At 36.2% G+C, this 24,975-nt stretch overlaps 1 protein-coding gene across 2 annotated transcripts; it reads right to left on the reverse strand.

The window, feature by feature from the left end:
• Nucleotides 1-1,016: 1,016 nt before the first annotated feature.
• LOC121303151 (protein unc-45 homolog B-like) lies at nt 1,017-17,776 on the reverse strand. 2 transcript variants are annotated; one of them, XM_041233652.1, is made up of 20 exons: nt 17,663-17,776; nt 16,482-16,643; nt 15,967-16,003; nt 15,357-15,532; nt 14,548-14,637; nt 13,800-13,967; nt 12,517-12,682; nt 11,524-11,694; nt 11,122-11,293; nt 10,401-10,701; nt 9,939-10,033; nt 7,995-8,136; nt 7,413-7,553; nt 6,975-7,102; nt 5,422-5,488; nt 4,786-4,899; nt 3,860-3,975; nt 2,782-2,899; nt 2,205-2,360; nt 1,017-1,864 (listed from the first exon to the last, which is right to left on the reverse strand). In XM_041233652.1, the coding sequence occupies exons 2-20, from the start codon at nt 16,641-16,643 to the stop codon at nt 1,604-1,606; spliced, it is 2,781 nt and encodes a 926-aa protein (XP_041089586.1). In that variant the 5' UTR covers nt 17,663-17,776; the 3' UTR covers nt 1,017-1,603. The 2 variants fall into 2 exon arrangements, with proteins under 2 accessions (XP_041089586.1, XP_041089596.1); XM_041233662.1 differs by lacking the exon at nt 17,663-17,776 and adding an exon at nt 17,093-17,109.
• Nucleotides 17,777-24,975: the final 7,199 nt, after the last annotated feature.

Below are 24,975 nucleotides of genomic sequence, written 5' to 3' on the forward strand. Positions count from 1 at the left end.
AAAGACATGGCACGTGCATCCCCTGGAGTTACTTTGAGCCTCATATAGGAATATCTGCATGCAAGAAAAAAAAAAACACTTCCCAGGCAAGGGGAATTATGAGAGTGGACCGTGAGAAGACAAATGCAGGTGTTCCTGCAATGTATCTTAGTACTTCTCAGATAGATCTGTGCATTTTTCATGAGTGCATAAATGGCTCAATTTTTGTTAAATCCTGGGACTATTTGGAAGCCAGTGGAAAGCCAATGGTGAAAGAATGTGCAAGAAATTGTTTTATTCCTTTCTGAAAATGTGCTTTTATCTTTGCACTGAACTAAGGACACGTGGTTTCCTTGTGGTACAAACCAAACTACATTGTCCTGTCCTGCATTCAACACATAAACATTGTGTTATAACACCGTGTAACAATTCTTTTTTTTTTTTTTTGTTCCTGGGTAGTAAGTGTTATTTCCTAATTGCTTATGCCTCAAAAGTATAGAAAATGGCTATTATTCCCCACAAACTTTGCTTTTGTGACCAGGACAGTGATATTTCAAAATATCACTATTTCCAATGGGAAAACGGGCAAATGTGTGTCTTTTCATTCACATAAAGTCAGAAAAAAACAACATATGAATCCGAAATAATAATAATAATTGAATAATACAAAAATGACTACAAAAGATTTAGAAGTGAGTAGTTTTTCGAGATTTACGATTATACTGTATTTACAAGGACTGAAGTTTGACACCCTTGGCTTAGAGAATCCTGTGAGCTGTGACCAAAATGATGAACAGGGGTGTCAAACTCCAGACTTTTTATAGTAGGTCCACAGATTTAGGAGCCATGACATCCCCTACAGTATCACTTCAGCTACTGCAAACTGCAGTCTATGTGAATGCCTTGAATTGTAATGTTAAGAAACATACTAACAGGGTCCCTAATACTAATAGAATACCACAACCTTCTTAATAGTGCATAAGGCGAAATATTAAATATTAAATTAATTAAACAAAAAAGCCAAAAGAGCACCAATGTCTTATCGGCTCAATTTATACAAAATTGATTTTCTCATTACAAAAAAAAAGTTTCACTCAGACATTTTCATCCATTTTTGTTTCAGACATCACAAACTAATTAAAATGAAATAAATAAATTACCAAAGCATTACATCACCTTCGTGACGATGGAAATATATTTGTGCAGATCTAGAATAATAATTTCACATTCAATGATCTTTGAGTATGAAAAAAAAAACTCTGAACCCTAAAAATAAAACAAACAAAAAAAATAATTTAAAAAAAAATACTGTGCAGATTGTATCCCTTTTTTGTGCCACAGTGCCAACATTTGCTTTAAACAGAAATTACAGTTAACATTTTACAATATTGTAATTGTAATTACCTGAACTAAAATGCTATTTCCTATTGAATTCCAATTCATGATAAATCTCTCACAGATTTATATAAATTGCCCTTTGTTGTAAATGGTTCCAAATCCTATAGCCTACAAGGGGTCAGTTACATTGGGGATTTTTATTGTATTTCCGATTGCAAATACGGAAGAGAATGTAAAACCGGTCTGTTCATCTTCAGTCCTGTTTGATAAATAATGGTGATCTTCATTAAGAGAAAGGTTTGATCAGACCGTAGTCCATGGCAGCCACAAGGCAGCTACGTGCAGCATCAATCATTGGCTGCTTCTTGGGGTTATCTGGCTGTTTGCCAGTGACACTTAGGATCTCCAGCAGCTCACTCTCAATCAACGTCTTGGCCAGGTCTTTGTCTGCCGCGATCATGTTGTAAACAATCACAAAGCCCCTGTGCTGTATCTCCGGCCTGTCATGCAGGCAAAGTCTCTGCAGGATCTCCAGCCACTGTGTGGTCTGCAAGAGGTGAAGAGTTCAGAGCTGATCAGTAACAGTTCTACATAATGTTGTAAAATCCTGGTGTGTTCTCACTTTGCACTAAATCACTTTATTAGCAATGTAAATCACTATCTAAGATACATTCTGCAACCAAGTTCTTAAGTTTCTCCATTAAGAAAACCACACCAGTGTACATTAGGATACCAACACCCACAGATAATGTAAAATAAGAAATTCAGAAAATGTCTAACAGGTTTATTTTCTGAATACCACAGTTATACAGTGAATAAACTCTTATTTTGTGTTTCTTATTGAAATGCCTAAAGGGTGTTTGTTTAGATGGAGAATATACACTCACCACTGTGGTCAGCTTGGTGCAGAGTTTCTTTTGGGCAGCAGTGAGCATGGCTAGGGCTCCTGCTGCTGCAATCTGCAGTTTGTCGTCATCCTCCGCACACAGCAGGACCAGGAGCTTCAACTTATCATTCCCGTCTGCCATATAATTCTCCTGGACCTGCCGCACGTGACGAGCATACAACAGTCAGCTCTCCGTTTCATTGTGTCATTCCCACCATCATGCCATGTGAAAGAGGTTGCAATTTAACACCCCCCCCCCCAGTTAATAGACAGCACGAATCCCTTGCAGCTGCAGCAGATCCTGTGTGGTCAGAATGTCTGTACAGCATGAAGACAGAACTGGGTCAGCATGTATGTCCGATGGCTGGATACTGACTCGTCCATACAAAGTGTGTTGCAATGGTTTCAGAACACTTCAAAATGAAGGACTGAGTTTGTTAATCTACAATAATAGAGCTTGGGATAAAACACAGTTTGTTATTCCTACCCCAATCTTGAATGATGGGGTTAACACTCATATATACTATATTTTGTGAGTGGAAACAATTGAGCCATTGTATGTCCCTACTGATACCTACATCTTTGCAGAGGACCAGGTTGCACATACACTCCGTTGCTGCCTGACGGATTTGCTCATGTTCTTCAAACATGTAGTTTTCAATCTCTGGTAAAGCCTTTTCTTTGAGTATCTTGAGTCTACAAGTGAAAAAGAACAAACAATATTGCGTTATTCCCCTTTAAGAAACAGGACTAGTCTGCTTATAGACATGTGTACTCTTGCTGCTCCTGACACTTACCAATCTGGTGCATTTACAGCAAGGTATGCACCTGTATGGCTGTCAGTGATATACAATATGTGTATGTGCATATGTATGTGTGTGTGTCTTTGTTTGGTGGTTACATTTAACACTCACAGTAACATCATTTTTTTAAATTAAATTACAGAAAAACTGTTTCAGAATTTAGAAAGTCAATCTTTATTTTTATTTAGAATTGTTTGCTTGTAATCTTTGTAAAGCATTAAGACCTGGAGAATACATATGTGTTGTTAAAACACTCGAAACAAGTCCCTTATAAAAGTACAGTATACCGTAAACATTTTTTGTTTTTTGGTTGTTAAGCTACACACTATATCAAAGCTAGCTCTGTGTTTCATGAACACCTTGAACATCTTTAGAAAATGTGTTTCTAGATTATAATGAGATTGATTGTATTATAAAGAGGATATACAGTAAGAAGTGTACACAAGCATTTCATGACTCAAGCAGTTAAGTCAGTGATATGAATCAATATTTTTATTAAGGTTTGTTTCTTAACAAAATTACATCTCAATGAACCATGTCCAATGTGTACAAGTAAATCTTGCCTACTTTAATTATACTGACCTTAATTATAAAGTTAGCTCAAAATATACCCAGATTTACAGAAAAAGTTACCAATGGAATACCATTATAATACTATTGTACTATTTCGGCTGATCACGTAATGGTGACACAGTGGATCTGTACCAATTATTGTACAGTGCTACTGTTCTACCATTGCCCTATAACACAACATCACTTCATATCCTAAAAGGTCATCGTTTCCAATAGTACACTATTTCTACAGATTCCCTCACATTAAAAGTTGTATTATATTGTTGTTCCTTTAGCTCACCTCAGTTTTTCAGTCATTCCTGACAGATTTGTTAGAGCTAAAAGGGAGTCAAAGTTCTGCAGACCATCTTTATCAGTGCTGAGCAGGCTGACCAAAGGTCGTATCACTTCATAGATCTAAAAATAAATAAATAGAGAACACAGAATAAAAGTCAACGGTTGAATAAAGGTAGTGCAACAAGTGAAAAAGCTGTAGCTTATTTTGGAATCTATTTTACATTCATTCAAAACCAAACGTGTGGAGAAACGACTGTTCCAAATGAAGCTGCATTCCTCAATGTGGAGCTGGATTTCTGGAAAGCTTTTTAATTTAGAGCTAAACAAACTTTCTTTTCCATATGTTGTACTTATACAGTATAAACAGAATACTACAGTACAAGAATATTCTGACATAATTCTTGAACTACAGTGCTCTGTGAACATTCATGGAGCATCCTCTATATATTCACTTATAAACATCTGCCAAGTTTAAAGAGCGTAATACCCAAAAAAGAAAAGAAAAAAAAATTACGGCTGGTTTCACTGACCCCGATTAGCACTAATCTTGGATTACCTAATGCTACCTTAGGAGAGATAGTCCAAGATAATAGCGGTTTGTGAAACCAGTTGTCGATTTTAGCAAAATTATAACATATAATCCAGTTTGTTAATTTAAGATTCAGTATTGTAAATAGTTGTTTTTGATCTTTTTAAAAAGTCTAGTGAAAATGTTGCACTGGAGTATATAATACATTTGGACAAAACAACTTCCCCTTAAGTCATATGTGTTCATGAAATGGGATTATCTAATGTACTTCATTGTGATTAAAGGGAAGGTTAAACTGGAATGTTCTACACGTCTTTAAACAAAACTGCTGTGTCACTACAATAACAGCAAGCAGACACACGAAAGCATTTCAAGCTAGTTTAAAAAAGAGCTCCACCTACCCTTTCTCCAGGGAATGCAATCTCTGGGTTAGAGGTTGCAGCAATCTTTGCCAGTGCGTGGGAGGCCCTTGTTTTACCCAGTTCTGTGCCTTCCAGCGCAAGAGGAATAAGTGCCTGAATTGAATATTGAAAGTTGTCAATAATAGCCCTGCCCATATTCAGCTCATCGATTGGATTTAGGTGGAGTAAATAATCAATTCTGAGTTCTACAGGATTTTTTGCAGTAGACGAAATGTAAAGGTACTAAGGGATTGATTGGATACCTACAGGGTACAGAGTGAAATCATCCCCAACCCAAGTAAACAATATCACTTATAAAGACATTAACTGAAACATTTTCTTCTTGACTTGAATAAGTCCTATTCACTAAACTTATGGAATATTTTAATTTTTTTTTTTTTTTTAAAGGATTTATGGAATTCATTTCTTCGCTAATCCCCTTTAACAAGTTATTTTACACAAAATGAAAACCCAGGAACATTTCTGGCACTAAAAAAACATTTAAATATCAATAACGAATGCAATACCTTTCAATATATTTAGGAACAGATGCACTTCAAACATCTTATAGAATCAGTGACACTTTTATGAATGCAGCTCATGCAAAATGTTGAGAACTGAAAAAGTCACAGTTACCTTTCCACCTCCTTGAGCCACAATGATGCCACGGTCCTTAGGGTCTTCAGACAAGGCCAGGAATACTCTAAAGTTTACAAACAGAAATGATTATTCATGTTTTTTTTCCACAATAAAGGATTAAAGGCTGAAGTGTATTGTATGTCCTCATTGAACAGAGAACATCAATAAATAAGCCATTCTAAGATAGTAGTTGCATATTGTTATGTGTGTTGGGTTCTAGAAAGTTATATATTTTTGTTTGATCAAGTCTATTATATACCAGTCTTTTGCTTCTGCGATTTAAATGAAGGGAGTAGGGAGAACAGGTAAAGTTTCATTGCAACTGCTGTATTCTTAAGGCAAGGAAATTAAATTATTTACCAAACTAAGACAATAAAGAGTTGCCTTGGTCCTGTCCACACTATGCCTTTAAACCATATTAGTTTCCTTCAAACAGGCTTAAAAGGTACTAAATACGGTTAGCATCTACACTATGCAGCGTTTAATACCGTATTCGAGAACCGTACTCAAGGCCACCTCAGGGGGTAGTATCGAGTCTGTTTCTAAATTAGATCCCATTAGACAGTGTGGTTTATCAGAAGTGTGGATGCTGTATATGGGGTGCCATGTGTAAAAAAAGCGTTAATATTTGAACATGTCTTTTTTTTTCCAGATTTAACTTAAATCTTGTATTTTTTTTCCCCAGATTTATGAATGTTGTGAAAATACATATTTTTTTAAGTGTGTACATTCAAATATAATTTATAAATCTAGTTACAAGATTTAACATCTAGCTAAATATTTAACTGGCCAGCTAAATCTGGAGTTTGCATGCAAATAAGCTCCGCCCACTTTATGCTTTCACACGATTTGATTGGCTCTTGTAATGCTAATCTGGGATTATGCAAATTTAATTATTACAAGATTACACATAAAATCGTGTGAGAGCACAAAGTGGGCATTAAATATTTAACTAAATGTTAAATCTTGTAACTCGATTTATAAATTATATCTGAATGTACACATTTAAAAAAATATTTATTTTCACAATATTTAAAATACAAGATTTAAATTAAATCCGGGGAAAAAAAAAAAAAAAAAACATGTTAAAATATTAACGCTTTTTTTTTTTTTTTTTTTTTACACATGGAAGCCCATAGTTGTAGTGCCAAGTACTTTTTGTGTGTGTGTGTGTATCCTCCAATATCCCAAAATGCTTTCTGATATGTTTGGCGAAATACTCAGAACCGGCACCTGGAGGACTTGCTATCAGTGTTCACTCGAAGGTGGGTATTAATGTTTATACATTAAAAAAAAAAAGGAAAAATAATATCTGTCAGGATATCTCTGTAAACTGATAGGGAAACTAGAAAAGCACAACCTTAAATTAGGTGACTGCAAAAATGAAATGCTAGTTAAAAGTAGAAAAAATGTGTCAGCTCTGTAAAATCACTGAATTCCAAATCCATGAAATGAAAGAACATTATTTATGCCAGACCTGTACAATAAGCTACATTTCGTGCTAAACTTGGCGCATCTGTGTCGATTATGGATGAGGAGGGTGTGATTACCTTGCTAAGAGCTCCTTGGTTGGGTCTGTCAGGATAGCACTGTCAGCTTTCACCATGCAGGTTAGTGCTGAGATAATACCAGCCTTCAACAGGCGTTTCACACGTTTCTGTATGAAATCCTTCTTGTCCTGCAAATGAAAAGAGGAAAAGTAAATGTTATCAGCACACTTTTTTTTTTTAAACAGCTGGGTCTCAGTTAAGATCCGTGTGTACTTGCTTTTAGAACACACTGTAGTCTGTTTCTCTTATATCAGATGTTTACACTGTTCAAACTGACCACAAGAATGATTCTGATAACAATTACACTTCACAGACAGCAGAGGGCACAATACAGGCACAGTAACAAAGAATTGCTGTAGAAGTACAGTAGACAGTCAGTTCACTGTGCAAAGGGTAATTGATAGTATATAAACCCAAAACAATCAAGAGTTATTTTACCTTTGGGTGCTGCTCAGGCACATGTTGCTTGGAGAATTTTGCCAGTTGAACAAGCTCTGGTATGATCTCCTTTTTGTCATAACTGTTAGTACAGTTCACTAGCGTGGAAGCCACAGCATAGAGGATAGTCTTGTCTGTTGACTGCAAAGAAATTCCAGAGACAGAAACTCCAGTTAAATCTGCATTGAAGACCACCTGTCTAAAGGGAACCCTCTGATGAATCACCACATACAGATTTCAAATCACTTGACCACATGTCTGCTGCAGTATGGTTAAGCAGTATGTAAAGCACAAAATATTCTGCATCAATCATCTCATACAATTAGGTTCTGGAGTGGAGCGTTCAAGACTTCTAAAGCTAACAGGACTTCATTTGAATGAGATTAAGATTTTCTCTTTAAAAAAAAAAATCATTACGTACTAATTTATGGAAAAGGAAAGATCTCTAAAAGCTGTAAATACAGGGCAATGAATGTAACCCATTACTGGCGCTTGCCAAGGTTTTATCTTATTAATTAGAGGTTTTTTTTTTTCAGAACTGCAGGCCCCTCAGTTCACGGTATTCACACAATCCTCAGATACCTTGGTCAATTCAAACATGGCCTGCAAGGCAGGTTCATCTTCCACAAAGTCGTCCTTTACATCTGCGTCCATCGTCAGGTAGGCTAGACCCTCCACAGCCCACTTCCTGGTGCGTACGTCGATGTTTGGGTTACACAGCCACCTAAAATAGGATAAAATACAGTTGGGAAAAAATAAACTAAGTTTCTGTGGGTTGATTTGAAAGGTTATGAGAAACATTACATTGTTAAAGGTATTTATAAGCAATGTACTTTTTGTATACCTTAACACGAGTGCAGTACTGTATATGGTACAAGTAAATATTTATACTAATTATGCATTCATGTACAGCTGTGGCCACAAGTTTTGCATCACCTAGGATTGAGACAAACATAACTTAGATATTTTATTTAACATGTAATCAAAGAAACTACAAAATGATATCGTAAAAGTCTACTGGAAACCATAATAGTAGTACAGTATTTCATGTTAGATTTTAAAATGTCACATTTTTCCTAAGCTGTAGGTAATTCAATATTGTACGGAGTCGTCCAAAGTCTGGCCGTACGATGATGCAAAATTAGTTAATTCTATAGGGTGAGGCAAAACATTTGGCCCTAGCTGTACATAAGAAAATAAGAAAGTTCCCTCCCACTCCAGCAGCTTCCAGGTTGATGAACGCACGAACTAGCTTTGCCCAGGTAGGTGCTGTGTGATAAAACCGTGACTCGCCTGCAACACACACACACACACACACAAAAAAAAAAAAGCTTTCAATCTGTTCATTATTCTGCCTGAATGCCCTTTACACTAAAACAAGAATACAGAAACATCTGTAACAAAGTGTGTATATGTACGTACTTGCAGGATCATTCACTATATCCCTGTCCAGTTATTTTTATTATTGTATGTAAATAGTAAACGGCAACAAAAATAAAATTCCTAAATGGTACAGTATATGTTTTATTTTTTGTAATTAAATTTTTATTTAAAAATATTATACAATATGAACAGAAGACCCCCCCACCCCCCCCCCCCCCCTCCCTCCCCCTTACATGGGTTGTCAAGAAATAAATAAGCTATACGTAGAGGTCAAGACAATAGTAAGTTCTTAATTAGTTGCCAAGTCCCTCCACATCTGTATGGTAGCAGCCATAGCTCTGTAGACATCTCCTGGAAAATAATGTCTAAAAATGCTTGTAGGCAGTGTCGCATGGAGAGCTGATGAGGAGGGAGCCAGCGCTGAACAATCATTTTCTTTGCAGCAGTCATGCCAGCCAACCACAGCCTACTTTCCTTCTCAGAGAGAGGAAATTTAGAGACCTCACCCAGGAGGAGGAGGGCAGGGTCCAGTGGGAAGCGCCTCCCGATAATAGCAGAAATAAGAACATAAGAAAGTTTACAAACCAGGAGGAGGCCATTCGGCCCATCTTGCTCGTTTGGTTGTTAGTAGCTTATTGATCCCAAAATCTCATCAAGCAGCTTCCAGGGTGTCAGCTTCAACAACATTACTGGGGAGTTTCTGTGTAAAAAAGTGCCTCCTATTTTCTGTTCTGAATGCCCCTTTGTCTAATCTCCATTTGTGACCCCTGGTCCTTGTTTCTTTTTTCAGGCTGAAAAAGTCCCTTGGGTCGACACTGTCAATACCACAGTTCATATGTACATGCAGACACTGTTTCCAAATTCAGGATACTATTATAGTCCCGACAGGCTCCCGATACAGATATTATATTATATATATATATATATATATATATATATATATATATATATATATATATATATATATATACATAAAATGTATGTATTTCCTTGAAGGAACATGTTAAGAGTTATGCAAATAACGTACATATAGGTATTGTGTTTACTAATACATAAAGCTCTCTAAGAGCAGCATACTAATATCAGAATGTGAAGTTGTTAGTGAAGCGGAAGGTTGCACAAGGTTCCTAGACTAGAACTCACTTTCTACATTGTTTTGCCAGCTTCTCTGTTGATCCCTCAGCAAACTGCCTGAGGGCGTAATCATCCCCTCCAGCTGAGCCCAGTTTGCAAAGACCCTGTTAAAATGAAAGACAAATTAATAATTAAAAAAAAACACTCAAAACAGTAAATTGGTTATTGGTATGGAGCCATTTTAAGTATTCCTTGTAAGACCATGTCAAGGGATGAGTAGATGTTTACTGTCTATACATTCAGTATGATTATAACTGGAATTACATTGGAATTATTTGCACTTTCCTTACATTGATATATATTTAATCTCTGGTATTGTAATACAGCCCACTGTTTAAAAACGGTCACATATTCATGAGACTACAAAGGTTTATGTGTTCTAGGAGAATGTCAAGGTATCAATCAGAAACCTTTCTTTAGGACTGTATATGTTAATGTTACCATGCCTTAATATTGGCTGGTTTTGCATACCACTAAAGCTCTGATTTTGATCTTCTCGTTCTTAGTCTTCTTGTAGATGTCTTTGAGCAGAGACACTCCATTGGTGATGATAAAGGTTGCTTTGCTCATCTTGGTGGAGGCGTGGATGAGGGCCTCTACCGCCACCAACTGGTCAATCTCCCGGTCAGAGCCGCACAGGGCCACCATCATCTCCATCACTCCCGTCAAGCCCGCAATCTTGTTGCCCACATCGAAGGGGCCCTGCAGCAAACCTGACACTGTCTGGATGGCATGTAGGTTCTTCTCCATGTTGTTTGGGTCAAACTTGCCCCTGTAATAGAATACCATAAAATATATATCACCATGTGGCCATATAATAGGGTCTTGGTTTAGTTTAAGATAGGAATATTTTGTACAAATGTGCAAAAGTTAAATATATTTGAATGTTGCTATTTTTAATGGAGCTCACAAATAATATTAACCATTTATACTTTGAGATAAAAGCAATGCTGGAAATTTCCAAATTTAACACTGTAGACACCCAATATCATGGAGGTGTTAAAAAATGTGCACATTTCTTAATGTTTTCTTAAGCAGGCCTTTGGCCTAACCTACAGGATATCATGTTCCACCTTGCAAAACGATTATAAATGAGCAGGAAAATGTTCTGTCCCTTCCTCAGAGAGAGAAGGTGACCCACACAGGTTGGAAAATACACTCTTCACAATTCACATTAAAATAGAGGACTTACGTGACATACTCCTCACATGTCACCCGGAAGTTATCTCTCTCTGGATCACAACGCAGGTCGTCATAGAGCTTATTGAGGAGGATGCTTGCAATCAGCTGCGTGTTTTCTGTCATTGGCAGGTGATCGGGCAAGTCTACGAGTTGCCCAGCCACTTTCAGAATCTTTTTCAAACCTACGAGTTAAATTAATACATACTAGTGATATTGTGTATTGTACAATGTTTAGACAGGCAAAAATAACAAAAGCAAGACAACACAATCCCAAATCATTATTATTCATGTGTGTGTGTGTGTGTGTGTGTGTGTGTGTGTGTGTATATATATATCAATTTTCTACACTGCAGTTTTAGAAGAGAGAGAGACACACACACACTCACACACAGGTTTACAAGAGAAGCCTCACCATGATCGATAGTGAAGAGTGTTTTGGAGTTGTCAGGGTTCCTCACGTCTGTCCTGGGTACATTCTTGGACAGCAGGTTGAGAGCTTGGTCACGTCCATGGCTTGATACCTTCGGACTGATCAGCATTTCCAGCAGGGCCAGAAGAATCGCTTTCAGGTCCTTAGTGGTGTCTGCACAGAACAAGCAGAATGATACTTTGAGTTGGACTCCATGCTTCATGTGAGTGATAGAGCAAACAGAAAACATAGAAACCAGATAAGGTCACATAAACTTACTGTATGGATTTATAAAGCACTTCATGTAGGAATTTAGCTATAAAAGATACATACAGATTATAATTGTATTTGATGTCTTTGATTGTTGCTTTAGTAACTACTGTTTGAATGCCAGTGTGGCAGAGCAGAGCTCTGCCCTGTATAGATTGGCAGGGATGAGGTTAAATTCCCCTACCTGCCTGGGTTTATTGTGTTCAGGTGTCTGGGGTTGATTGGAGTAATTGACGATCAATCAGCACCCAGCCACCTGACATAAAAGGAGGCCTCAGCTTCCTATTAGGGAGAGGAGGGAGCTGAGGAAGCAAGCTAATAGGTGTGCCTGGGGGGGGGAGGGGGGGGGGGGGGGGGGGGTGGGGGGGGGGGGGGGGGGGGGGGGGGGGGGGGGTTTTGCTGGTTTGTTTTTATATTTTCATATTTTCTGATCCAGTGAAGGCATCGCCCAGCCTAGAAACCTTTATTTTTGTAAGTTTTGCTTTGTGTTTTGGCCCTTGTGCCTTTTTATTGTGTGCTTTAATTGTTAATAAAAGTATATTTTTTTGAACTGCAGTCTATCCACTCACCAGCCTGTCACAACCAAGTGTTATTTTTGTTTTCCCTAGTGATGAGTATTAATGTATGTAACCAAAGTTTATTGACTTTTAATTTTTTTTATTTTTTTTGTCAAATTGATATAGAAAAAAATGAGAAAAGAAGCTGGACGAGAAAGACCATATTTACCAAGAACCAGAGCTTCCTCATTCCCATGCTCTTTCTTGTCTTCCCCAGACAATGAATCACAAATAGTCTGGAAGAGGTTGCAGGTAGCCAGTGCAATTTCTTCATGGTCAATAGCCATGATGCTGCAGATCTTTTCAATTCCAATCAAATGCAGAATAGCTGTTGCCTGTGATATAAATAAAATGACAGCCCAGTAAACCCACTATACTGTATTAATTCAATGACACAGTTAGCCTTTTCAGAAACACGTTTTGGTAAGCTTGGCAAATAATGAACAAAGCAGAAACAGTAACTAATTGTATAGAACACAAACAGCATATTATACAGCAAAAAAATTACAGGAAAATGTACATGATATAAATTGATGGCTAATGCATTTGGTCTTGCTGTCAGTAATTACCTGAAAATGTTAGTTAATGAATTCAAGCCTGATACCCACACACAAATATTATGCACAGTATTCATATACTGTGAGGAAGGAACATACTGTAGGCAACTACATATTGTATAGTTTTTTCTTTGATTTGTCAAAAAGCTGATTAATTTGGAGCTATGTTTTGGGTATAGACAGTAAAGCAGTGAGAATTAGGATTAGAATATGTGTCAGTTACAAAACCTGCTTATGAGTACAGTCGCAGATTCCCATTAAACATTTTCATGGTAGCTTCAAAAAACGACTTTGATTTTTCATTAAAATTCCAGCTAGGTTGTCTGCATAATGCATGATGCATGCTGGGTGTATGTGTAAAGGCTACTTGACTGAAGGCTGAATTCACCTCTGGGACCTGAATAGAAATATAATCCGAGGATCTGTAGAGTAACCAACGGCTTGAATTTAGAAGCAGTAGAGAAGTGTAAGCATAGAGCCATTTTACCATTATTACCAATTAACACATTTCCTTTAATGTAAAGACATGCATACCAAGGTTTCATTTATGTGCTGATGTAGTGTGCTGAAGCCATACAGGTATGTGTGCTTTTTCTTTTTTTTTGGTTGCTTTTTTTAATATTCTGTCAGGTTTAAGACAATCCCTGAGTTTAAAATCAAGCAGAGAGCTGGATTTTCAGTGTCTGTTTCTTATACAGTGGCATGCCATATAATGTTTTGCAGAAGATAAAGCTTTACTCATGAAGTTATCAAAATCAGTGAATAAGTCCTGAAGTCAGCAAAATGAAGGGTTAGGGTTAATAACCTCCATCCCTGGCCATATAGTTCATTACTTTCATAGACAATCAATAATGAGTTGTATAGCTATTACTGTGTTTGCTAGTGTTCAGCTTACCCTAGCTTTATGCCCAGTGCACATTCCTGAGAACGTTCTTATTGCTGCCAAAATCATCTCGGGGTTTTTGGTTTTAATCAGTTCCATGAGCAAATTGATGCCATTATTCTGGAAGATTCTCTCAGCTCCAGCATCTTCTCTTGCAAGAACAATCAAATTGTTTGCAGCCTTGACGGGAGGATTAAGATGGAAATTATATTGGGAAAAACTTTCTTTACAACCTAGCTATCATTGTTTAGCTGTCCAATTTACAGTGCACAGTACATATTGCATAGGTATATCATTGACCTAAACCAAAAATATTTGTTTGAAAAAAAAGCAAAAAACACATATGCTCTTAATATAGTATGTCAAGCATAACATAAATATGGTTTAGGATAATAGTGGCCAATATCTGTCTATCAATTAGCAGAGGCATTTTGTTAATACTAACCAATGGTATACATTGAAACCTGTTTTAGCATTCACCTGAACTATCTTCTCACCTGCTCCTACCAGCCACTGAACTCTATAATGGATTTGTTTGCCTTTTTTAATTACAAGTTAATGACAGGGGCATCTTGAATAAGCAGCCACAAATGGACAGTCCCTTTGGTGACCGGGTAATGCAATTTTTATTGTATATAGAGGAGTTTATAATAGTAACATTTGTCAAATTTTTTATCATTATTTATTCATACAGGCCTTCTGTAACTCACCCAATACCATAATTATACACCATTACTCTTTCTGTTTGATATCAACAAACCTTCTCTCTTTTCTCTTTATCAGTCTCCTCACCAAGCAGAATTTCAAACATTTGCTTGACTCTGGAATCAGTAGAAAATTGGACCTTCAGCTGTGGGGAAAAAAAAGTAAATTGATTTGTGACTGGTGATAAACCTTTTGTTGTCTATCAATGTAATTAATTTTTTGTTTTTTTTACTGCAGGTTGTTGCTTATAAAGACTCATAAAACAATAAGCTTTTCTACACAAGCAATCTTCGGAAATGCAGATAAATATATAGACATTTACATATCGAACCTGCATTTTGCTCCACTGTGACTTTTATTATATCAGGCACATTGGTAAAAGACAATGATTCGATCTCTACAGATTGTTTTCAGGATCTTTGTCTATATGGTTGTCTTTTTCTTCGTGTTGGATATAAACATTTTATAGTGAAAGTTCTATTTGTAGATTTAAAACAACTGTTTATACTACTTTAGTTTATATAAATAGAAGTCAGTTATCATGTGGCTGATAAGAATTCAGTAAATTGAGGGAAAAAAATAACAAAGTGTCCTACAACCAATGGCACTGGAACAATTTTTAAAGTGGGGGTGCTGAAAGTCATTGAACAAAACTGTAACCCCTGTATATGATGGAAGCCATGCAAAGCCAAGGGGGTGCTGCTTCACCCCTAGTTCTAGTGCCCTTGCCTACAACCCATATGATCTCATTGAAGTTACCCATGGATCCAACTGTGGTTCTATCAAACAATGACGTGGAAGCTCCTCAGTCAGAAAGGGGTTTAGACTAGGTGTTCATGTAACTGGCACAACATCATGAAATACCTTTTCTTGAATATCTGACCCGAGTCGTCGTAGAGTTTCCAGGAAGGTTTGGTTCTTCGGCTCAATTGTAGCACACCTCTGGACATCCTTAAAGGCTTGATCCAACTTCCCCACCTTCTCCAGAGCTTGACAACGCCTGTACAGGGCTTTGATGTCTGAGGCATCAATATCAATCGCTGTATAAAAAAAGACAACAATGTGTTAAGTTAAATAAAAATTTTAAAAAACTAAAAACCTGATATATTTATAATGTTGTTTCCTTTATTTTAGCTTTAAATACATTTTATTGTGCTACAGTGTGTTATATTGAATTATCTAAACATTTAAATAATTAAAATGAGCACTTTATTCATTTAAAATTATTATAATTCATTATTTAAACAGCAGCTGTGCTTAGATGCTCTATTGTTTTGATCAATTAAATCCCATTAGTTCTATTGGTAAAATTCTAAGTTCTTCCTCCTTGTTTCTTGCCACTTTAAGGAGTTACATATTACAGATACAGTAGGCCTATTCCTGTTTGGTTTATTTACGCCAATAAAGTAATTTATTCACTCTCAAAAAAGCTTATTCATTTAATTCTATATTGCCAAGAATTAAAAAAGAATACCTCTTGATGCATCAGATGCAGCTTGAGCATAGCTTTCCTTAAAAAAAAGAAAAGCTTTTTTTTTTCTTTTCTTTTTAGTTTAACCAACAACTCAAATTGCCCATTTAGGAAAATATTGATTCTTATATACTATATATATTAATATATCTTATATATATATTATATTATATAATATATATATATATAATATATTTATATTCCTTATAATAATATATATATATATATCCCTTCAATAAATAATGTACAATAATGTATAAAAGCCTGTTTAAAAATTTCTTCCAGCTTGATTCAAAGGCAAAACTGATTATTCAACCATGTTAATGTGAAAAAAAATGACACTTGTAATAAACAAAACACAGACAGCTGTGTTTTAGACCGCTGTTTAATAAATGAATAAATAAATAACACATTTTATTTAATAAACCAAAACTGTTCAAATGGTGTGTTTTGAGACCAGGGACCAATTGCAGTCATGTACTTTAATGTACGTCCAGGAGAAATGAATGGCTTGATACCTTTTTCAAGTAGCAGGCAGCTCTGTTTCTGTAAAGTATACCCAGAAGCTTTTTGTCTTTACTCAGTTTAAGGGCATTTGTGTAGCACTGGATAGCATTCTCATAATCATTAGCCTGGAAATACTTGTTTCCTTCATCTTTCAACTGAATTGGATCTTCCATCTGCAAGAATAAAATGCAAACATTAATAGAGCTTATTTTACAGTGCAGTAAAATAATATATTTTTTAGAAACTCACTGTATGCATGCTGCATACATTTTTGTATTATTTTGAGGCTACTTAATACTGAGATAAAATGTTCACACATCATTTGTTTTAAAAGATAATTTGGCGACTTTTTTCCAGATATAATTGCATCTGCAGCCAAACTAATTTAGATTAGATGACAGGGATCCCTAAATTGTACATAGTACCCAACAAACATCACTTTACACAAATACCATTGTATATCAATTTTAATATATTAGCATTTGAAATGTCTTCATTACATAAAATGAATGAAATAAATACATGTTTATACAGTATTTATGCTAAACTTATAGCCAATAGATAGCAAAACTTTTTGGATAAGTAAAATATATATTGATGACATTTTAGAGAATTTCCTTACCTCTTTTCAGCTATCTTTAACCAAAGAAAGAACTGTGATCTAATTTACTGTGCTTGGAACAAATGACTCGGCACATGTTATCTTACACTTTAAATGCCTGAGTTCATACCTTTTTTGGGCAGTGTTTCGCCCCCCACTGTGTCCTATCACTCACACTTGGCTGGCACTTTTTATGGTTAGCTTTTTATTATCATAGCTACAATTTAAAAGCATGCCTCTGATAGAATTTGCGATTTTAATCTTGCCTTTTTCTGTTAATTGATTAATCAGAGTATGTGAACTTTTGATCCGTCCATGTACCTTATAATTACCAAAGGAAAAGAATTGTCGTAACATATTTAGTAAAATAAGAACTGTTAACACTAAGCTCTAAAATACCAGGCACAGTACAACTGCATTCTAATTCTTAAAGTGATTTAAGGTGCCTATTATATTAGTGTATTATACCTCAGGTAGAATAAGAATGTGAAAGGACTGAAGGTAACTTGTGTAATTGCTTAGCATTTAATAGGCTAAATCCGACTTGTAACCATGTATTAATTGACAACCAAAATCAAAATAGCCACCTACCTTGTAAACTGAATGTTTCCTCCCCTACTTTCAGTCAATTTTGCTTCTCCGTTATTACTCCTGGCAAAAAAAACCTGTTGTATCATTAACCACTGTCACCCTAGACTGGCTGCCTTACACCACATATACCTCAATGCAATGGGCAAAAGGTGTAGGCTGTACCAAATAAATTCAAATGAGATAGAACTATTAAATGGATCAAATTAAGGCTTTTCCTAGTAAGCAGTTTAATGGCCTCACCTTCTTCCCAACATGTCTTCAATATTTAAAATAAAGCTTTCTATATATTGTGCTTTTTAGAAAAATGTATTTATTTCTTAAAACATTTTATTTATTTATACGCACCCCTTTGGAAAGTGGTCAGGCCTAGCCTGGGCTATTTAAGGAATAGACATAACAGCTGAGAATTTGACCAGCACATGTTTTGACTTCATACTGGGGAGATAGCTGTCAGCAGCTGCAAGGAAGACCTAGTAGCTTCTAGAAAGAGACTTTCTGGAGAAAAAATAGCATTAAACTTTCCTCACACAAAGCTTACTGGGTACTTCCTGAATGTTCCTTAAATATAGATTGAGGGCCTCTGCTTTTCATCAGTTTTAACTAAGGCAGCCAAATTGGTTTTTCATGTGTGCGCATATGCAAACATGAAAGACAACCATTTCTGAATGCATTCTCCCAAACCCATGGATTAGTTTAATTAACTGTTTTGCTGTACAGTAAAGTAAAATAATGAAAATGATAAATACATATAAACACAGCAGTCATCACCTTCCTTTTCATATTTAGTAATACAATAAAAGAACAAACAAACTGTAGGTACTGTATAACAAGTCTATTTATTAAACCAATAAAAGCTGTAATGATAATCTAATCTTCATGAGTTTTAAAAAAAAACAGCAATGCAGATGATCACGACAGAGAACTGACACAAACAGTAATTAAGCACTGAAGATGTTGCATGCAGTTTAAATAAAGTTCCAGTAGAAGTAGACATAGCTGAATTACTTAATCAAACCCTTAACTGAACAAATGATGTGCTTAATTAAACCTTTTTAATTGTTCTCATCTCCTAAAAAGTTGCTGATTTCAAGGTTCTTATAAAATTGTATAGTTAACTTAAAATCTCCAACTGTTTAAAAGCTGAAAATAATTAAAAAGGTCTAATTAAGCTAATAAATAGTTCAACTGAGGGTTCAATTAAGAAGCATTTAAACTAGAAAGGAAGGGGGGAGAAATCAACAAAAAAACAGAAGGGAGACCGCATCAAAACAAGAACAACATCTCAGGTAAGACAACCATTAAATGTATTTATCTAAATGCTAGAAGTATCAGAAACAAAATTCTAGAACTTGAAGCTACTGCACTAACAGGTAACTATGATGTGATAGGTGTTACAGAAACGTGGTTGACTGAGAGTGATGGGGACGAATATAATATTTGTGGGTATACACTGTATAGGAAAGACAGGCAGGACAGAAGAGGAGGAGGGGTAGCACTATACATAAGAAACAGTCTTGAAGCCCAGGTGTTAAACCTGGACAAAGAAAATAAAACCAAATCAATATGGGTCAGAATAATGGACAAAAATTCAAAAGGCATAATAATAGGAGCATGCTATAGACTGCCAGATTCAGACGGTGAGCACAATAATCTGTTATAAAATGACATTAGAAATGCGTATAGCAAAGGAGAAGCCATACTAATGGGGGATTTCAACTTCCCCCAAATAAAATGGGAAAACCCGGTGGGTAGCACGAAGGATGAAATAGAAATGGTGGAAATGACAAATGACTGCTTCCTAACACAATTTGTCAAGGCACCCACTAGAGGGGAGGCATGCCTTGATTTAGTCTTTTCAAATAACGAAGATAGAATAACTAAAACAGAGGTCAGAGAACCACTGGCAAACTCAGACCACAACATGGTCTCATTTTAAGTGTTTTTTAAATCCCCAAAAGTAATGACTAAAGCTAAGGTTTACAATTTTAGAAAAGCAAACTATGAAGGTATGAAACAGAAACTAGCAGAAGTAGATTGGAGTAAAATAGAGAAAACACCCACAGAAGAAGGATGGTTGTTCTTCAAAAATGTAGTACTAGAGGCGCAAAACAATTATATCCCTAAAGTAGACAAATCTAAATGTAAAACTAAATTGCCAAAATGGTTTAATAGATCAATTAAAAAAAATATTCAGCGAAAAAAGGCACTTTACAGAGCATTAAAAAAGGACCAAAAAGAAAGTACGCAGAAAGAGTACACAGAACTGCAAACGCAAGTCAAAAAGGTTAGAAAGGCCAAGAGAGAAATAGAAATGAACATTGCTAAGGGAGCTAAAACCAATTCCAAAATGTTTTTCCAATATTACAACAGCAAGCGAACATTCAAAGAGGAGATTAAATGTTTAAGAGATACAAATGGCAAAATCGTAGATGAAGAAAAAAAATAGCAAATATATTAAATGATTACTTTTCACAAGTTTTTACAAAGGAAGATACTGACAACATGCCCCACATGTCATCCAGTTCCTATCCAGTTTTAAATAACTTTAGCATAACTGAGGTAGAAGTGTTAAAGGGACTAGGAGCTCTTAAAATAAACAAATCCCCTGGGCCGGATGAGATCCTCCCAGTAGTACTCAAAGAAATGAAAGAAGTAATTTACAAACTGCTAACCAAGATCATGCAGCAGTCTCTTGACACAGGGGTGGTACTGACAGACTGGAAAATTGCAAACGTAATACCGATCCACAAAAAGGGAAACAAAACTGAACCAGGTAACTACAGACCAGTAAGCCTGACTTCTATTATATGCAAACTTATGGAAACTATAATAAGATCCAAAATGGAAAATTACCTATATGGTAACAGGGTCCTGGGAGACAGTCAACATGGTTTTAGGAAAGGGAGATCATGTCTAACTAACTTGCTTGATTTTTTTGAGGATGCAACATCGATAATGGATAATTGCAAAGCATATGACATGGTTTATTTAGATTTCCAGAAAGCTTCTGACAAAGTCCCGCACAAAAGATTAATTCTCAAACTGAACGCAGTTGGGATTCAAGGAAACACATGTACATGGATTAGGGAGTGGTTAACATCAGAATGGAGTGTGGTAACCAGCGGTGTACCACAGGGATCAGTACTAGGTCCTCTGCTATTCCTAATCTACATTAATGATTTAGATTCTGGCATAGTAAGCAAACTTGTTAAATTTACAGACGACACAAAAGTAGGAGGAGTGGCAAACAGTGTTGCAGCAGCAAAGGTCATTCAAAATTATCTAGACAAGATTCAGAACTGGGCGGACACATGGCAAATGACATTTAATAGAGAAAAGTGTAAGGTACTGCACGCAGGAAATAAAAATGTACATTATAAATATCATATGGGAGATACTGAAATTGGAGAAGGAATCTATGAAAAAGACCTAGGAGTTTTTGTTGACTCAGAAATGTCTTCATCTAGACAATGTGGGGAAGCTATAAAAAAGGTTAACAAGATGCTCGGATACATTGTGAAAAGTGTTGAATTTAAATCAAGGGAAGTAATGTTAAAACTGTACAATGCACTAGTAAGACCTCATCTTGAATATTGTGTGCTGTTCTGGTCACCTCGCTATAAAAAAGATATTGCTGCTCTAGAAAGAGTGCAAAGAAGAGCGACCAGAATTATTCCGGGCTTAAAAGGCATGTCATATGCAGACAGGCTAAAAGAATTGAATCTGTTCAGTCTTGAACAAAGAAGACTACGTGGCGACCTAATTCAAGCATTCAAAATTCTAAAAGGTATTGACAGTGTCGACCCAAGGGACTTTTTCAGCCTGAAAAAAGAAACAAGGACCAGGGGTCACAAATGGAGTTTAGAAAAAGGGGCATTCAGAACAGAAAATAGGAGACACTTTTTTACACAGAGAATTGTGAGGGTCTGGAATCAACTCCCCAGTAATGTTATTGAAGCTGACACCCTGCGATCCTTCAAGAAGCTGCTTGATGAGATTTTGGGATCAATAAGCTACTAACAACCAAATGAGCAAGATGGGCCGAATGGCCTCCTCTCGTTTGTAAACTTTCTTATGTTCTTATGTTCTTAATTGAGAACTCAGTTGGAATGAAAACTAGCAGACACAGGGTTCCCCAGCACCAGGTCTGGCAAACCCTGCCTTAAGAGGTGTTCCTATACGCAGAGACTACTGTAATACTAATTATTCCTATTCAAATTATTATACAATCAGAATTGTATAATTCCATTTTAAAGTTATTCAATATCCATATGTTGAATCGTCCTCAGAGTAGAGGGTCCTCTGTTTACAATGCACTTATTAGAAGCATAATGGTCCAATTAAGTAATCTAGGGTACAGCTGGAACAAAAACCTGAAGGGACAACAGCCCTCCAGGACCAGAGTTGGAAACTCCTGCTTTAGTATTTCCAAAAACACTGTTTAATACAATATAAATCACATCAGGAGGTTACGTAAAGGTTTAGTTTAAATGCATTTTAAGTTCCAGCACCTAAAAACTTAAAGTTTATGATTCACACTGAAAATCAAAACATACATTAAAATGGATACAGGGACTGAGGATGATAATGTTAAATATTGAAATGTGTCTTGAATAGGTATAAATGAATTCAATTGGAATTAATGTGTTGATCTTTACATGATTTTAATTAGAATTACTGACTTTCTCTTGAAAAGGGTTTCATGTTCTTCCTTGGAGTAGAACATGTTTAAAACGGTGGAATAGCATGCAGTGCTTTAGGTACACCTCCTTTCTAATGACCCTAAATCACTGGGATTTCAATTAACGAGACAGTTTACCGAATTCATCCTTCTCCAAGCCAGGCTTTTACTTTCATTTATCTTCTTTCTATTGATGCAGCAAGAGCAGCTGGAAGGCTAGAGTGGTGTAGACAGGCTGATTTAGCAACTGCAATGAGTGTCTCACAAAGCGTCAACAGGATGCTTTGGACAGGTGCTGTCTTACCAGAAGCGTTGTAGAAGGATAATTTGCAGACTAGCCAATGCAAAGAGTGCAAGAGAAAACTACGGAAGTTTATGTCAATTTCAACCTCTTTCCAAGTTTTATATATAAAAAAAAAATAACTTAGAGTATATTGTAGCTTCACAATCCCTCAAGGGTTTCAAATCTGAAATCAGAACTGAAATATCTTGTACCGTTGCAGAGCTGAATAAGATTTTACAATACATACTGTAGTTTTTTAGAAAAATCAACCTCTGAAATGGCAAATATATATATATAAAATAATAATAAATCATTTTTAAAAACTGCCAATTTCAACCTCTTTCCAAGTTTTATAGAAAAAAATCAACCCCTGAAATGGCAAAGGCAGACCAGGCCTAAGACTTTCCAAAAACTGAGATTGGAAACATTACCGTGTTTGAGATACAATTCTATTTATTTAAGCATAAAAATAAAGAAACAACACACAAGATATTAAGTTGTTGTTGTTTTTTTTTTTTTTTTTTTTACAAATATTGTTAAAATAAACAGTCTTAGACAAAACTTTGATAGGAAGATTTTTATTTTCAAAACTAGAATAAATAAAGTCAGACTGAAAACCTTTTATTGCAAAACATTTATATTTTATAACACAACAAATTACGTTTTATAAATGTTATAACATTTTATACAAGATAATGATCAGTAAATTGTTTAAAGTACATTGTCTTTTACAAAGATGAAACAGAGAAAACATACAATAAGAAAACTGTGAGGGAATAAGAAAATTGTACAGCATTAGGAGCGTGCAGTGGATTACAAACAGAGGAAACAGAAGGTATATAAGGTACAGAGGGAGGCATGCAATGACAATGTTTCTTTAAGAAAGGATACTCAGGTGCAGGAGCAGGAGCTGTAAAGGAGAAGCTAACCACCAAAAATAAATAATTAGTAAGAAGTGTGTCCAGAGGTCAGGCACATGCAAAAAGAAAAGGAAAAGCTGTAAAGGGAAATTGGTGGAAAGAAAAACACTTGCAGAACATGATACCGATGTGTACTGTCATGTCATATACTTACCCTGCAGTTGAAGTGCTGGGCTGGGGCTCCTCCAGATCATCCTCCTGCAGCAGCAGCTCTTCATCAAGGAGGTCCTCCTCCATGGCGTCCATGCCTTCGAGGTCCTCCCGATCTCTTACTCAGTCAGGACCCTCCTCCTCCTCTTCAGTGACTGAATCAGATCCTGGAAAAAGATGATATATTAGGTACTGATACATATGCGTAGGTTTTGAGTAAAGATCTGTTTTAATAAATCATTGATCAAGTTTAACCAAGGTATCTAAGATTTAAATCTCTGATTTTGTCCACCTTAGATCTACCGAAATATTAGGATGATGGATATTATTTGCTAATTTATGAATGTAGAAAAGAGATTCCTCTATATGGGTCAATATTCCGAAAATGTCATCCACGTATCTTATGTATTCTAAAGGTTTTTGTACACTTTACCCAACAACATATCCTCCCATTTATCCATATACAGTGCCTATAGTAAGTATTCACCCACCTAGGACGTTTTCACAGTTTGTTGTGTTACATGCTGAAACCTTGATGCATTTAAGTGGGATTTTCTTTCCTTTGATTTACACAACCTACTCAGCACTTTCAATGTATGAAAAAATGGGGGGGGGGGGGGGGGGGGGGGGGGGGGGGGGGGGGGGGGGGGTCAATTAAAAAAAAAAACCCTGAAAAGTCTTCATTAGATAAGTATTCACCGCCTTTGCTATGACACTCCTAAATAAGCTTAGGTGCAACCAGTTGCCTTCAGAATTCACACAATGAGTTAAACTGAGTCCATCTGTGTGCAATAAAGTAGTTCACATGATTTCAGATTAAATACACCTGTCTCTGTAAGGTCCCACAGTTGGGTAGTGCATTCAAAGCAAAGATACTACCATGAAGACCAAGGAGCTTTCAAAACAACTCTGGGATAAAGTTGTGGAAAGACACAGATCAGGGGAGGGGTATAAAAAGGCATTGAATATCCCGGTATACAACACCACCCAGAATCTGCATAGAGCAAGCCTTCCTCCCAAACTGAGCAGCCGGGTAAGAAGGGCTTTGGTCAGAGAAGCCACCAAGAGGCCAATGACAACTCTGAAAGACCTACAGCATTAAATGGCTGAGATGGGAAAAACTGTCCATGTGTCAACAATAGATCAGGTGCTCCACAAATCTGGCCTGTATGGAAGAGTGGTAAGAAGGAAGCCATTTCTGAAAAAAGCCCATGTAAAATCCTGCTTGGAATTTGCAAAAAGGCATGTGGGAGACTCTGAAAAGATGTGGCAAAATATT

Source organism: Polyodon spathula, chromosome 2 (genome assembly GCF_017654505.1).
Source record: "Polyodon spathula isolate WHYD16114869_AA chromosome 2, ASM1765450v1, whole genome shotgun sequence".
Lineage (NCBI taxonomy): Eukaryota > Metazoa > Chordata > Actinopteri > Acipenseriformes > Polyodontidae > Polyodon > Polyodon spathula.